The sequence below is a fragment of the Apodemus sylvaticus genome, chromosome 9, assembly GCF_947179515.1.
Source record: "Apodemus sylvaticus chromosome 9, mApoSyl1.1, whole genome shotgun sequence".
Lineage (NCBI taxonomy): Eukaryota > Metazoa > Chordata > Mammalia > Rodentia > Muridae > Apodemus > Apodemus sylvaticus.
The window spans coordinates 76328111-76344889 of NC_067480.1; the positions used below are offsets into that span (position 1 = coordinate 76328111).

Below are 16779 nucleotides of genomic sequence, written 5' to 3' on the forward strand. Positions count from 1 at the left end.
TTCTTATCCTATAAATATGATTTTTATCGCGTCACAGTTTAAATGAAGGATGAGTTTCTGTTTGATTTCTCCTGGTTATCAGTTGTAAGCACCTCCAAATGTTTGTTATTAATAAAAATTCCAACAGGACATATCATATTTTATGCACAATTTTTTAGAATTACAAAATATGATGCATGCGTGTGTGCATGTGTGTGTGTGTGTGCATGTGTGCGTGTGTGTGTGTGTGTGTGTGTGTGTGTCTGTAAACCTTTCAAAATTTGTTTACTCCAAAATAAGAATCTAAAATCTCTATACTAAAATTGAGAACTTGTAAGGAGTAGATGTCATAAACATTTCCGATAAATGATTTCAACTGTAGGCTTAAAAGGAAAAAGCTGTTTTCCCCAGTTCAAAACTTTATTGACTTTTCCTTATGTATCAAATTCTGAAATTTTTCACAGATATTGCTAGTGAGACAATTCCACTCCTTATGTGGTATGTTTTTGAGAAGGGAAATCTGTTTTTGTGCCCTTATTACAATCTTTTGCACCTTGGAAATTACAGTTAATGTGTCATTTTCTCAGGTGACAATTACAGAATATAGAAAATATACAAAATGTTTCCAATAACTCATAATAAAATATGGCTCTTAAGAAAAGAGCTAGACATGTTGTTGTGATGATTAAACCTAACAGAGGAAGGAGCCTCATCTGCAGAGCCAGTTCTAGACCTTCAGAGCTCTACAGTGAGACACTCTGAAATGAACCAATAACCAGTGCAAACAAAAGCCCCATAGCTTTTCTTGTTTGAATTATTTTTTAAATATTTGTTATTATTAAATCCAACTGAAATGAATGAACAAGAATTATACAGATGATATTTATTTCAGTAATTGCAATCTTAAGTTTCAAGGATGAGGAAGAATCTGATTTTCATGTATAACAGTAGTGCTTGTTCGGTATTGGTTATGGAATGACATACAGCGTCTGTAAGCTACTGAAGAGCATGTGATACAGGACACTTAGGTTTAGTGACTGAGATACTATTTCTTTTATCATTTTAGATTATGTAAATACTATTAATTTTAATGGAAATAATGGGGATTAGATGTGTAATCTTATTCTTGTCATAAGAGAAAATTATCTTACACACAACTGTAGCAATAAACACTTACCTTTTATTTTTTAAATAATTTGTCATCTTTTTTTAATCCACTTATCAGTGAGTACATACCATGTATTGATATTTTTGCTGGGGAATTTTGTGAAGTCATTGATTTTAATACCTTAGTATTACTCTATTGTGTAAATGTACCCCATTTTTTGTATCCATTCCTCCGTTAAGGGACATCTGGGATGTTTCCATTTTCTTGCTGTTATAAATAAGACTGCTATGAATATAGTGGAGCATGTACACAGTCTTTAATTTCTTCCTTCCTTCCTTCCTTCCTTCCTTCCTTCCTTCCTTCCTTCCTTCCTTCCTTCCTTCCTTCCTTAACCAAGTTATCATTGAGTAGAGCATTGCTCAGCTTCGATGTGTCTGTGGGATTCCTGTTGGATTTGTTGTTGTTGAAGACCAACCTTAGTCCATGGTGATCTGTCTGATAGGATACATGGGATTATTTCAGTTGTCTTGTACCTGTTAAGGCCTGTTTTGTGACCGATTATATGGTCAGTTTTGGAAATGGTACCATGAAGTGCTGAGAAGAATGTATATTCTTTTAATATGAAGTGTTCTATAGATATCTGTTAAATCCATTTGGTTCATAACTTCTGTTAGTTTCACTGTATTTATGTTTGCTTTCTTTTTCCATGATCTGTCCATTGAGAAGAATGGGGTGTTGAAGTCCCCCACAATTACTGAGTAAGGTGCAATAATTTTGAGCATTAGTAAATTTTCTTTTATGAATGTGGGTGCCCTTGCATTTGGAGCATAGATGTTCAGAATTGAGAATTCTTCTTGGTAGATATTTTTTGATGAGTATGAAATGCACTTTCTTATCTTTTTTGATAAATTTGGTTGAAAATCAATTTTATTCAATATTAGAATGGATATTCCCGCTTGTTACTTGGGACTATTTGCTTGGTAATTTGTTGTTTAGCCTTTTACTCTGAGGTAATGTCTGTCTTTGTCACTGAGGTACGTTTCCTGTATGCAGCATTATACTGTGCCCTGTTTATGTATCCAGTCTTTTAGTCTATGTTGTTTTGTTGGGGAATTGAGTCCATTGATGTTAAGACATATTAAGGAAAAGTGATTGCTGCCTCCTTTGTTGTTAGAGGTGGAATTATGTTTGTGTGACTACCTTCTTTTTGGTTTGTTGAAAGAAGATTACTTTCTTGCTCTTTCTAGGGTGTAGTTTCCCTCCTTGTGTTGGAGTTTTCCATCTATTATCCTTTGTAGGGCTGGATTTGTGGATTTCTTGTGGACAAGATATTGTGTCAATTTTGTTTTGTCATGAAGTTTCTTGGTTTCTCCATCTATATAGTAAATGAGAGTTTTGCTGGTTATAGTACCCTGGGTTGGCATTTATGTTCTCTTAGGGTCTGTATGACATCTGCCCAGGATCTACTAGCTTTCATTGTCTCTGGTGAGAAGTCTGGTGTAATTCTGACAGGTCTGCCTTTATATGTTACTTGACTTTTTCTCTTCCTGCTTTTAATATTCTTTCTTTCTTTAGTACATTTGGTGTTTTGATTATTATGTGACAGGGACAGGAAGTGGGTTTTTTGTTTTGTTTTGTTTTGTTTTGTTTTGTTTTGTTTTGTTTTGTTTTGTGGCCCAGTCTATTTGTAGTTCTGTAGGCTTCTTGTATGTTCATGGGCATCGCTTTCTTCAGGTTAGGGAAGTTGTGTTCTACAATTTTGTTGAAGATATTTACTGGCCCTTCAAGTTCTAAATCCTTGCTCTCTTCTATACCTATTATGCTTAGGTTTGGTCTACTCATTTTGTCCTGAATTTCCTGGATGTTTTGGGTTAGGAGCTTTTTGCATTTTGCATTTTCTTTGTTGTTTTAATGTTTTTTATGGTATCTTCTGCCCCTGAGATTCCCTCTTCTATCTCTTGTATTCTGATGTGATGCTTGTGTCTATGAATCTTTATCTCTTTTCCAGGTTTTCTCTTTCTTGGGTTGTTTCCCTTTGTGGTTTCCTTATTGTTTCTATTTTCAATTTGTAATTGCCTCTTGCCATGTGGGTATTTGTGATATTAGCTGATCTTGCTGTCTCTGTGTTTGTCATCCTTTTTGAATGTTTTATGTTAAAACAAGTGTTCAGGAATACCTGGAAAAGATACTTTTAAATATGTATCATATTAAAAGGTTCAACAAGTGTTATTTATCAAGGACTTCCACATAAAGCCAGACACTCTGAAGCTAATAGAAAAGAAACTGGGGAAGACCCTTGAAGACATCAGTACAGGGAGAAAGTTTCTGAACAAAACACCAATAGCGTATGCTTTAAGATCAAGAATTGACAAATGGGACCTCATAAAATTACAAAGTTTCTGTAAGGCAAAGAACACCATCAAGAGGACAAATCAGCAACCAACAAATTGGGAAAAGATCTTCACCAATCCTACATCAGATAGAGGGCTAATATCCAATATATATAAAGAACTCAAGAAGTTAGACTCCAGAAAACCAAATAACCCTATTAAAAAATGGAGTACAGAGTTAAACAAAGAATTCTCACCTGAAGAACTTCAGATGGCGGAGAAGCATCTTAAAAAATGCTCAACTTCATTAGTCATTAGGGAAATGCAAATCAAAACAACCCTGAGATTTCACCTTACACCAGTCAGAATGGCTAAGATTAAAAATTCAGGAGACAGCAGGTGTTGGAGAGGATGTGGAGAAAGAGGAACACTTCTCCACTGCTGGTGGGGTTGCAAATTGGTACAACCACTCTGGAAATCAGTCTGGCGGTTCCTCCGAAAACTGGGCACCTCACTTCCAGAAGATCCTGCTATACCACTCCTGGGCATATACCCAGAGGATTCCCCACCATGTAATAAGGATACATGCTCTACTATGTTCATAGCAGCCCTATTTATAATTGCCAGATGCTGGAAAGAACCCAGGTATCCCTCAACAGAAGAGTGGATGCAAAAAATGTGGTATATCTACACAATGGAGTACTATTCAGCCATTAGAAACAATGAATTCATGAAATTCTTAGGCAAATGGATGGAGCTAGAGAACATCATACTAAGTGAGGTAACCCAGACTCAAAAGGTAAATCATGGTATGCACTCACTAATAAGCGGATATTAACCTAGAAAATTGAAATACCCAAACCATAATCCACACATCAAATGAGGTACAAGAAGAAAGGAGGAGTGGCTCCTTGTTCTGGAAAGACTCAGTGAAGCAGTATTCGGCAAAACCAGAACGGGGAAGTGGGAAGGGGTAGGTGGAAGGACAGGGGGAGAGAAGGAGGCTTATGTGACTTTCTGGGAGTGGGGAGCTAGAAAAGGGGAAATCATTTGAAATGTAAATAAAAATATATTGAATAAATAAATAAAATATACTACTACTACTACTAATAATAATAATAAATTTTAATAATAATAATTTAAAAAAAGGTTCAACAAGTGAAGTAAGTACCTTCCTTACCAGTTCACTGGTAAGGAAGAATATTCAGATCTTAGGAATAAATAGCATTCTTATGTGAAAGTGCACAAGGCTGCACAGAAATTGTATCTCCTCTTTTTAGGAGTCATTTTATGAGTGGCTTAATTATGGAATTTGAGTACTTCAGTATTGTCTACAAAAATTTAAATCTTAGTTTTAAACTGAAATCTTTATAATTACTATATGATATAACCATGTCTACTCTTATAATTTAGGAAAAGTGATATATCACTAAATTATTAAGTTTTTAAATGTGAAATGATGTTGAAACTTACATTGCAGGGATTAGAATTATAAAACTTAATTATATTCCTAATTTCCTTTCAGGAAGAAATAATATATTTATCATGTACTGCTTCATGCACATGGTATTTTAAAGTATGTGTTTAATATAGTAAACTACCAAATTTCTAAGTATAAGAAGTTTTTTAACTTAGTCTTGCTAACATTTAAAATAGTTTAAAATTTTATTTTCATCTTTAATATTGATACTCATAATATATATATATTCTAACTAGATTTCACAAATATTCTTGTTTTTATGTGCAAACAATTTTATTACACATGTCTTTTGTTGAAATTTCTCTCCAAGCTTTGTATTGTTGAGTTTTTATAAGTTCAAATATAGCATCAACAGTTAAAAACCTGTTTTGGAAGAAATGTTAAGGCGTACTGGAAGATTCCTTAAAAATGCATTCTTGCTCACTGCTTCCATTGTATTTCCGTTTGCCTCTCTGCTTTTGAGACTGCTAGATAGTTGCACAGCTTTTACCTTTGTTCTCTACTTCTACCCCTTTGACTCTTCTACTGCTTAGCAAGCGTGCCTTTGTTCATAAATATCAGCATGCAATTAAATGGTTTATAATTCCCGTGTTTCTGTGAGCCATAAGAGAAATTTAACAAAAGTTATATTTTACTTTGCCTGTTAGCAATTACTGTTGCAGTCTCCTGCCCAAATTAAGAGTTTTGGTATTGGTTTGTATGTTGACCTACACATGAGTTTTTAACCTAAAAGATCTGAGTACAAAAGATAATTGGGAAGATAGGGAAGGGCAGGATATATATCTATTGTTTTGAAATTCTTTATAGTGACATTACATAGAACTGTCACTCAGTGCTTTTTAATGGAAAGACAGTTTTGTAATTTTTGTTATTTCAGTAGTTCTATTTTTGTTTCTAGGAGATTCAAGTCAAAATGGAAGAGGAGCAAATTCTAACTTGGACTCTGAAGGGACGTTCAGTTCATATATGTAAGTGAAAATTACATATATTCACAGTTTTTGTTACAAATTATGTTTATAAGCTAACATACAAGACACATACTTTTATAGAATTTGGCCATAGAATAGCAGGAACTAATAATCATGCCTTAAAAATATCCCATATATAAAGGATGTTGTGGTATATGACATTCTGTAAGGTTAAGAAATAACAGAAACACAAGATTCTGAATTCTTACCTGCATATTTTATCTTTTTGTCTTGTTAATTTTATACTAACTTAGATTTTGGTTAAGTAAATGTTTATTAATTTTCTACTTTATTATATGAAAACCAAAGAAAAAGAAAAATTATTTCCAATAATATTTGAAAATTTTTATAGTGGAACCAGAATATTTAAGTTCTGATTTTCCTTGTAGGAAACCCCTTGCAAATTCAATACAAGTATATTTCAGCATTATATGTATCCATTAGATAAATGAAAAAAGCATTTAATTGATATATATTATTCTGATGAGTTATCATTTAATTCTAATAATATGTCTGAATGCTATGGAAAATGCACAGGCACTGTACACTTGACAACACATTTGCATACTGAGTGTGCTTCCATAGAAAGATACCAAATTTACTCAGTGATTTTTTAATGTCTTTATTTGTAGACCTACTCCATTTTCTTCATTGGAAGTGTGCCATTTATTTCTTCAGGTTACAGGCACACTGTTAGCAAGGGCGCTGTATACAGGAGGCACTGGTAGGAATGTCATGAATAATTCTATATCACAATCTGGTTATGGATTCCTAAAGTGGTATGATAATTTCAATATTTGACAATCCCATTTCATAGTATTTGGGGTTTGCAGAAGTTGTCTGTTGGTCAGCTGTGACAGATAGTACAGAAGGCTTCTGTTCCCACTATATTGCAGAGGGATGCTGTCACAGCTGTGAAGCCTGTATATTGTCACCATATTTTCATTGTACACATATTACCTTTCCATGTTGTAGTCTCCAGATCCTCCTTTTCGTCTTAAATTATAATGCATAGCTTGAAATGTGGCCTATTAAATAATAGATAAAATTGCTAATTGGGCATGTCATTGCTAATCAAAATAAATAACAAAGGTATAAATAAATATAGAAGAAAACTATATGCTAATCTTAGCATGTAACTGAGGGAGTATTCATGTAAAATCTGTTTATGATACAATTTTTAAAGTACAAATTTAATAAAACAAATGGAAAAGAGATATTACAAAGAAAAGTTATTTCCTTTTTATCTATGTACATTTTATTGAAAAATGTTATAATTAGATACATATTTTAACTCATTATGATACAAAGGATGTTTTCATTTAAAGATAGATTTGTTTTATAGTTTATGCTGTCCCTGACTTGTTCAGAGTTTAAAATATTTCATTGAATGTTAATTTTGTTTTGGAAAGAGCTTTTATTACAACTTACTGCACAGTAAGTACTTTTGTTAACTAAATATTTTAATTAATTTTTAATAATGCCCATCATTATTATAATCTTACGACATTAATTTATTGTAATTTAAAAGCACAAGGTAAAAAGATCAACTCTATAGCTTACGAGAGTCAGGTTTTGATAGTTGGCAATGCAATGCTGCTATTAAATGGTATTATAGTATTTAAGGTGTAAAATTTGGGTTTTTTTTTTTTTTTTTACCTTGTAGGCAATAGCTCTTATAATGTAATTAACTTATTTTTGAATTTGACATTTGGGTTAAATTTAGAATTCATTGAAATACAGCTCTGGGGTATATTTTCATATTGATTTTTTTTATTCGATATAATTTATTTACATTTCAAATGATTTCCCCTTTTCTAGCCCCCGACTCCCCGAAAGTCCCGTAAGTCCCCTTCTCTTCCCCTGTCCTCCCACCCACCCCTTCCCACTTCCCTGTTCTGGTTTTGGCAAATACTGTTTCACTGAGTCTTTCCAGAACCAGGGGCCACTCCTCCTTTCTTCTTGTACCTCATTTGATGTGTGGATTATGTTTTGGGTATTCCAATTTTCTAGGTTAATATCCACTTATTAGTGAGTGCATACCATGATTCACCTTTTGAGTCTGGGTTACCTCACTTAGTATGATGTTCTCTAGCTCCATCCATTTGCCTAAGAATTTCATGAATTCATTGTTTCTAATGGCTGAATAGTACTCCATTGTGTAGATATACCACATTTTTTGCATCCACTCTTCTGTTGAGGGATACCTGGGTTCTTTCCAGCATCTGGCAATTATAAATAGGGCTGCTATGAACATAGTAGAACATGTATCCTTATTACATGGTGGGGAATCCTCTGGGTATATGCCCAGGAGTGGTATAGCAGGATCTTCTGGAAGTGAGGTGCCCAGTTTTCCGAGGAACCGCCAGACTGATTTCCAGAGTGGTTGTACCAATTTGCAACCCCACCAGCAGTGGAGAAGTGTTCCTCTTTCTCCACACCCTCTCCAACACCTGCTGTCTCCAGAATTTTTAATCTTAGCCATTCTGACTAGAGTAAGATGAAATCTTAGGGTTGTTTTGATTTGCATTTCCCTAATGATTAATGAAGTTGAGCATTTTTTAAGATGTTTCTCCACCATCCGAATTTCTTCAGGTGAGAATTCCTTGTTTAACTCTGTACCCCATTTTTTAATAGGGTTGTTCGGTTTTCTGGAGTCTAAGCATTTGACAAAATTCAGCATCCTTTCATGCTTAAAGTCTTGGAGAGAACAGGAATTCAAGGCCCATACCTAAACATAGTAAAAGCAATATACAGCAAACTGGTAGCCAGCATCAAACTAAATGGAGAGAAACTTGAAGCAATCCCACTGAAATCAGGGACCAGACAAGGCTGCCCCCTTTCTCCTTATCTTTTCAATATTGTACTTGAGGTACTAGCTCGGGCAATTCGACAACATAAGGAGGTCAAAGGGATACAAATTGGAAATGAAGAAGTCAAACTATCATTATTTGCAGACAACATGATAGTCTACCTAAGTGACCCAAAAAACTCCACTTGAGAGCTCCTACAGCTGATAAACAACTTCAGCAAAGTGGCAGGTTATAAAATCAACTCAAGCAAATCAGTGGCCTTCCTATACTCAAAGGATAAGCAGGCTGAGAAAGAAATTAGGGAAATGACCCCCTTCACAATAGCCACAAACAGTATAAAGTATCTTGGGGTGACTCTTACCAAACATGTGAAAGATCTTTATGACAAGAACTTCAAGACTCTGAAGAAGGAAATGGAAGAAGACCTCAAAAAATGGGAAAACCTCCCATGCTCATGGATCGGTAGAATCAATATAGTTAAAATGGCCATTTTGCCAAAAGCAATATACAGATTCAATGCAATACCCATCAAAATCCCAACTCAATTCTTCACAGAGTTAGAAAGAGCAATTATCAAATTCATCTGGAACAACAAAAAACCCAGGATAGCTAAAACTATTCTCAGCAACAAAAGAAAATCTGGGGGAATCAGTATCCCTGACCTCAAGCAATACTACAGAGCAATAGTGTTAAAAACTGCATGGTATTGGTACAGTGACAGACAGGAGGATCAATGGAACAGGATTGAAGATCCAGAAATGAACCCACACACCTATGGCCACTTGATCCTCGACAAAGAGGCTGAAAACATCCAATGGAAAAAAGATAGCCTTTTCAACAAATGGTGCTGGTTCAACTGGTGGTCAGCATGCAGAAGAATGCAAATTGATCCATCCTTGTCTCCTTGTACTAAGCTCAAATCCAAATGGATCAAGGACCTCCACATAAAGCCAGACACTCTGAAGCTAATAGAAAAGAAACTGGGGAAGACCCTTGAGGACATCGGTACAGGGAGAAAGTTTCTGAACAGAACACCAATAGCGTATGCTCTAAGATCAAGAATTGACAAATGGGACCTCATAAAATTACAAAGTTTCTGTAAGCAAAGACACCATCAAGAGGGCAACTCGGCAACCAACAAATTGGGAAAAGATCTTCACAAATCCTACATCAGATAGAGGTCTAATATCCAATATATATAAAGAATTCATATTGATTTTAACTGTCTAAAACAGAAATTCTTTCAGAATAACACGACAGAAGTAGCAGAATCTGAATTAAAATTTACTTTTGAAAATGTGAATTTTTTGGTTATCATTATACCTCTTTTAAACTAACATGAAATAGTTTACCAGAAGAATTTATATCTTCAGGCTTTCAAAACAATGTTTTTTGTACAAGTCTGCCTTATCTAAACTGCGTCAGATATCTTTTTTTATTATTATATTGTGTATATATTTGTTTTTGAGAGACTTGTCTGATGTGCAACTCATTGTGTAGACCAGGTTGGCCCTGAACTCACAGAGACCCACCAAATTCCACATCCTTAGTGCTGGTGTTAAAGCAAGCACTACCACCCTTGACTATACATCTGTATCGTTAAGACAATTTATTCTTCCAACCTAGCACAGGCATTCTCATGCTGGTATCTAGGATAAGTACTGCTGTAGAATGGCTATGCAATGTTTAGCACATCTATTTCCCACAAGTATTTAAAGGATTGAGAAAAAGAATATGAATAAAAGCTTGTAGACCATTGCTGAGTGAAGCCAGGGAATTATTATTTATGGTCACTGCTGTCAGCTGCTAACATCTTCACCTTGTTTCATCAATGGGCTTTGCTGCCTTTCTATCATCAGTCTTGCACTGGGCACCTTAATCTTGTGAGTGTTTGTATTTTTACTCATGTCTTACACACCCTAGACAGCACAATAAGCTAAGCTGCTTCTCCAGCACATATTTTACTTTTTTTTGGAGACAAGGTTTCTTCACATTTTACCTAAGCTGCTTTGAAAACTGATGCCCCTGCTTCAGGCCCTCATGGAACTGATATTCCAGGCCCGTCACAGCAGGACTGCTTCCGATCTCCCTTTTTGTTATTGTGTTATTGTAAAATAAAATTACCAAATTTAAGAGTTCATTGTTTATGGGGCTTGTTACTTTAAAAAGTATGTAAATACTATGTATGGGCTACAGTAATGACTGCAGTTGCCTTGATATCATTGAGCAGTTCTCCTGTGCGCACACTTTGAAGTGTGGGGAATGTAGTTGACATGAGAAGTGTCAAGTGGTCAGTGCTAAATATTAGTTACTTTTATGGTGCAATAATGTCACTGTCAACTCTGTTGCCATCAAACTTTAGGTATTGGTTGTATAATGGATTGTAACTTCTATTTTTTTGTTGTCTTACATGAGGATGGGTCTTCCTACATTGTCCTGGATGTGTTTGAACTCTCTCTGTGGACTAGGCTGACCTTGAACACTCAGGGAACCACCTGCCTGTCTCCCTAGTGCTGGGATAAAAGGCTTGTTCTACCATTCCCCGTTTAAAAGGAATCTTGCTGCTCACTCTCTGAAACAGAGTGTTTACCATTACCCCTGTGCTACTAATTCTACAAATGTTAAAGATGAGGGAAAGCTATTGCACTGTTCATATCAGGAAGTAGAGCAAGTAAGTTTTGAAATTTAAAAATCAGGGGACACTGAGTCAGGCTTTGTATGCCTGATGCTTATCTACATGCTTTAAAAAATCGCCAAGTTTTATGTGGCATTTGTATCCTTCGGTGATTCAGATAGATTCTAGTTATAATTAGCTCCTAAAACACCAGTAAAATTATTATGCAGTGCCTTGTTTTTAGAAATTTTAGTTACAATTTGATTATACATCTCCTAACCATTTAAAATGAAGAATTTCTAAAAATTGAGAAGACATTATTGATTTTATAGATTTCATTTTATACTTTTTAAAGACCAATGTTAATATATCTTCTGTCAGATATTAAACTTTATTTCTCATGTAAGCTTTAAAAGAAAATGTTGCAGAATATAGTAGAAAGATTGTTTCTCTAAGTTTTGAGAAGATGCCTAACAGGCTGTGTAGCATGAGGTCAAATTGTGAAAGAGTTATTCTATCTCTACCCAACACTTCTTCTCAAGGGCAGCTGACCTTCTCCTTGCCAAAAGAAGTAAGCCCATTGCCAGCACATATGAATTCAGACTATTACATTAATCTGTTTAGCTGTAGTACCAGCTGCTTGCATGATTTTAATTATCTTATTAGATGATATAAGTGACCTATGAAATAAATAGAAGGTGAACATTTAAAAACTATTAGTATATCTCTAAATTTACTTTTTAACAAATAAAATGATGGTTTTCTACAAAAGTTCAGAGGATTTAATGTATATGCATATATTTTTTTTAGTTAATGTAGGACTTTGTTTAGATATTTAAGGTACAATTCCAATATAGAAAATTATCCTCAATCATCTGTAAGGTGTACATTGGGTTTACTTAGCCAGAAATCTATGGTAAATTTGGCTTACTTGCCAGTTTGTTTAAAGAGAACTCAGAATGTTAGTATTTGCTTGGAAACTGAAAAGTTTGCTTAATTTTCATTCATCATCTTGCATTTTATTAGTGGCATAGAATGTTAAGTTACTTTGATTTATCTTAAAATAATCATGTATGGTATCTTTGATTCTTATTTTTCATAATTCATATATACAGAGGTAAATCATCAAATTAATTGTTTTTCCAAATGGTTTTTAAGCTGTACCATTCTGGTAAGTGTGCTACTAGTATTTTTTCTTGGACTTTGACAACTGAATAATGTCCTAATTGTTTTCAAGTGCAGTGTTGCAGAATTTAGTAGACAGTCAATTTTTAAACCAATTGATATTCAATCACAAATTTTTACCACCAAACAGTAGATGGTAATGATTTACTTAGAAATCCCAATTTTTCATTGAGTAGAGTATTGTTCAGCCTCCATGTGTATGTGGGCTTTCTGTTGTTTTTGTTGCTATTGAAAACCACTCTTACACCATAGTTATCTGATAGGAGGCATGGGATTAGTTCGATCTTTTTATATTTGTTGAGGTCTGTCTTGTGACCAATTATATGGTCGATATTAGAGAAGGTACCATGAGGTGCTGAGAAAAAGGTATATTTTTTTGCTTTAGGGTGAAATGTTCTATAAATATCAATCAAATCCAATTGGTACAAAGCTTCAATTAGTTTTACTGTGTCCCTGTTTAGTTTCTGTTTTCCTGATTGGTCCATTGAGGAGAGTGGAGTGTTGAAGTCCCCCACAATTATTGTGTTAGGTGCAATATGTGCTTTGAGCTTTAGTAAAGATTCTTTTACAAATGAGGGTGCTCTTGCATTTGGCGCATAGATGTTCAGAATTGAAAGTTCTTCTTGGTGGATTTTTCCTTTGACCAGCAAGAAGTGTCCTTCTGTGTCTCTTTTGATGATTGTAGGTTGAAAGATTGAAAGTCAATTTTATCTGATATTAAAATGGCTACTCCTGCTCGTTTCCCGAGACCATTGGCTTGTAAAATTGTCTTCCAGCCTTTTACTCTGAGGTAGTTTTTGTTTTTGACACTGAGCTACTGAATGACATCTTGGCCAAAGAAAAAATAAAGAAAGAAATCAGATACTTTTTAGAATTGAATGAAAATGAAGGCACAACATACCCAAATCTTTAGGACACAATGAATGCATGCACAGTTTTTGCCCTGAGTGCCTTCAAAAAGAAAATGGAGAGAGCATACACTAGCAGCTTAAGGACACACCTGAAAGCCCTGGAACAAAAAGAAGCTAATTCACCCAGGAGGAGTAGAAGACAGGAAATCATCAAACTCGGGGCTGAAATCAATCAAGTGGAAACAAAGAGAACCATACAAAGAATCAAGGAATCCAGGAGCTGGTTCTTTGAGAAAATCAACAAGCTAGATAAACCCTTAGCCAGACTGACCAAAGGGCACAGAGAAAATATACAAATTAACAAAATTAGAAATGAAAAGGAGGATATAACAACAGAAACTGAGGAAATCCAAAAAATCATCAGATCCTACTACAAAAGCCTATACTCTTAACACAACTGGAGAATCTGGAGGAAATGGACAATTTCCTTGACAGATACCAAATACCAAAATTAAATCAGGACCAAATAGATCATCTAAACAATCCCATAGCCCCTAAAGAAATGGAAGGGGTCATAGAAAGTCTTCCAACCAAAAAAAGCACAGGACCAGATGATTTCAGTGCAGAATTCTATCAGACCTTCAAAGAAGATCTAACACCAATACTCTTCAAACTATTCCACAAAATAGAAACAGAAGGAACACTACCCAATTCCTTCTACAAAGCCACAATTACGCTGATACCAAAACCACACAAAGATCCAAGAAAGAAAGAAAACTTCAGACCAATTTCCCTTATGAACATCGGTGCAAAAATACTCAATAAAATTCTTTTTTTTTCTTTTTTTTCCCCCTCCTGCTTTTTTTTTTAATTTTTTTATTCGATATAATTTATCTACATTTCAAATGATTTCTCCTTTCCTAGCCCCCCACTCCCCGAAAGTCCCGTAAGCCCCCTTCTCTTCCCCTGTCCTCCCACCCACCCCTTCCTACTTCCCCGTTCTGGTTTTGCCTAATACTGCTTCACTGAGTCTTTCCAGAACCAGGGGCCATTCCTCCTTTCTTCTTGTACCACAAAATAGAAACAGAAGGAACACTACCCAATTCCTTCTACAAAGCCACAATTATGCTGATACCAAAACCACACAAAGATCCAAGAAAGAAAGAAAACTTCAGACCAATTTCCCTTATGAACATCGATGCAAAAATACTCAATAAAATTCTTGCCAACCGAATCCAAGAACACATCAAAACCATCATCCACCATGATCAAGTAGGCTTTATCCCAGGGATGCAGGGTAGATTCAATATACAGAAATCCATCAATGCAATCCACTACATAAACAAACTCAAAGAAAAAACCACATGGTTATTTCATTGGATGCTGAAAAAGCATTTGACAAAATTCAGCATCCTTTCATGCTTAAAGTCTTGGAAAGATCAGGCATTCAAGGCCCATACCTAAACATCGTTAAAGCAATATACAGCAAACCGTTAGCCAGCATCAAACTAAATGGAGAGAAACTTGAAGCAGTCCCACTAAAATCAGGGATTAGACAGGGTTGCCCACTTTCTCCTTATCTTTTCAATATTGTACTTGAGGTACTAGCTCGGGCAATTCGACAACATAAGGAGGTCAAAGTGATACAAATTGGATTGGAAGAAGTCAAACTATCATTATTTGCAGATGATATGATAGTCTACCTAAGTGACCCAAAAAACTCCACTAGAGAACTCCTACAGCTGATAAACAACCTCAGCAAAGTGGCAGGTTATAAAATCAACTCAAGCAAATCAGTAGCCTTCCTATACTCAAAGGATAAACAGGCTGAGAAAGAAATTAGGGAAATGACTCCATTCACAATAGCCTCAAACAGTATAAAGTACCTTGGGGTGACTCTTACCAAACATGTGAAAGATCTGTATGATGAGAACTTCAAGTCTATGAAGAAGGAAATGGAAGAAGACCTCAAAAAGTGGATAAACCTCCCATGCTCATGGATCGGCAGGATTAATATAGTTAAAATGGCCATTTTGCCAAAAGCAATATACAGATTCAATGCAATACCCATCAAAATCCCAACTCAATTCTTCACAGAGTTAGAAAGAGCAATCCTCAAATTCATCTGGAATAACAAAAATCTCAGGATGCCTAAAACTGTTCTCAACAATAACAGAAATTCTGGTGGAATCATTATCCCTGACCTCAAGCAATACTACAGAGCAATAGTGTTAAAAACTGCATGGTATTGGTACAGTGACAGGCAGGCGGATCAATGGAACAGGATTGAAGATCCAGAAATGAACCCACACACCTATGGCCACTTGATCCTCGACAAAGAGGCTGAAAACATCCAATGGAAAAAAGATAGCCTTTTCAACAAATGGTGCTGGGTCAACTGGAGGTCAACATGCAGAAGAATGGGAATTGATCTATCCTTGTCTCCTTGTACTAAGCTCAACTCCAAATGGATGAAGGACCTCCACATGAAGCCAGACACTCTGAAGCTAATAGAAAAGAAACTGGGGAAGACCCTTGAGTACATCGGTACAGGGGGAAAGTTCCTGAACAGAACACCAATAGCTTATGCTCTAAGATCAAGAATTGACAATGGAACCTCACAAAATTACAAAGTTTCTGTAAGGCAAAGGACACCATGAAAAGGGCAAATCGGCAACCAACAAATTGGGAAAAGATCTTCACCAACCCTACATCAGATAGAGGGCTAATATCCAATATATATAAAGAACTCAAGAAGTTAGACTCCAGAAAACCAAATAACCCTATGAAAAAATGGAGTACAGAGTTAAACAAAGAATTTTCACCTGAAGAACTTCAGATGGTGGAGAAACATCTTAAAAAATGCTCAACTTCATTAGTGATTAGGGAAATGCAAATCAAAACAACCCTGAGATTTCACCTTACACCAGTCAGAATGGCTAAGATTAAAAATTCAGGAGACAGCAGATGTTGGAGAGGATGTGGAGAAAGAGAAACACTTCTCCACTGCTGGTGGGTTGCAAATTGGTACAACCACTCTGAAAATCAGTCTGGCGGTTCCTCTGAAAACTGGGCACCTCACTTCAAGAAGATCCTGCTATACCACTCCTGGGCATATACCCAGAGGATTCCCCAGAATGTAATACGGATTCATGTTCTACTATGTTCATAGCAGCCCTATTCATAATTGCCAGAAGCTGGAAAGAACCCAGATATGCCTCAACAGAAGAGTGGATGCAAAAAATGTGGTATATCTACACAATGGAGTACTATTCAGCCATTAGAAATAATGAATTCATGAAATTCTTAGGCAAATGGATGGAGCTGGAGAACATCATACCAAGTGAGGTGACCCAGACTCAAAAGATGAATCATGGTATGCACTCACTAATAAGTGGATGTTAACCTAGAAGACTGGAATACCCAAAACATAAATCACACATCAAATGAG

General features: G+C 35.5%; 1 protein-coding gene across 1 annotated transcript in view; it reads left to right on the plus strand.

The window, feature by feature from the left end:
• Nucleotides 1–16779, plus strand: part of Tbc1d5 (TBC1 domain family member 5) — a 533074-nt gene that overhangs the window by 236730 nt on the left and 279565 nt on the right. Inside the window, exon 5 of the mRNA XM_052191804.1 lies at nt 5796–5865. Within this exon, the coding sequence (XP_052047764.1) occupies nt 5796–5865 (70 nt within the window). The remainder of the gene's footprint in view (nt 1–5795; nt 5866–16779) is intronic.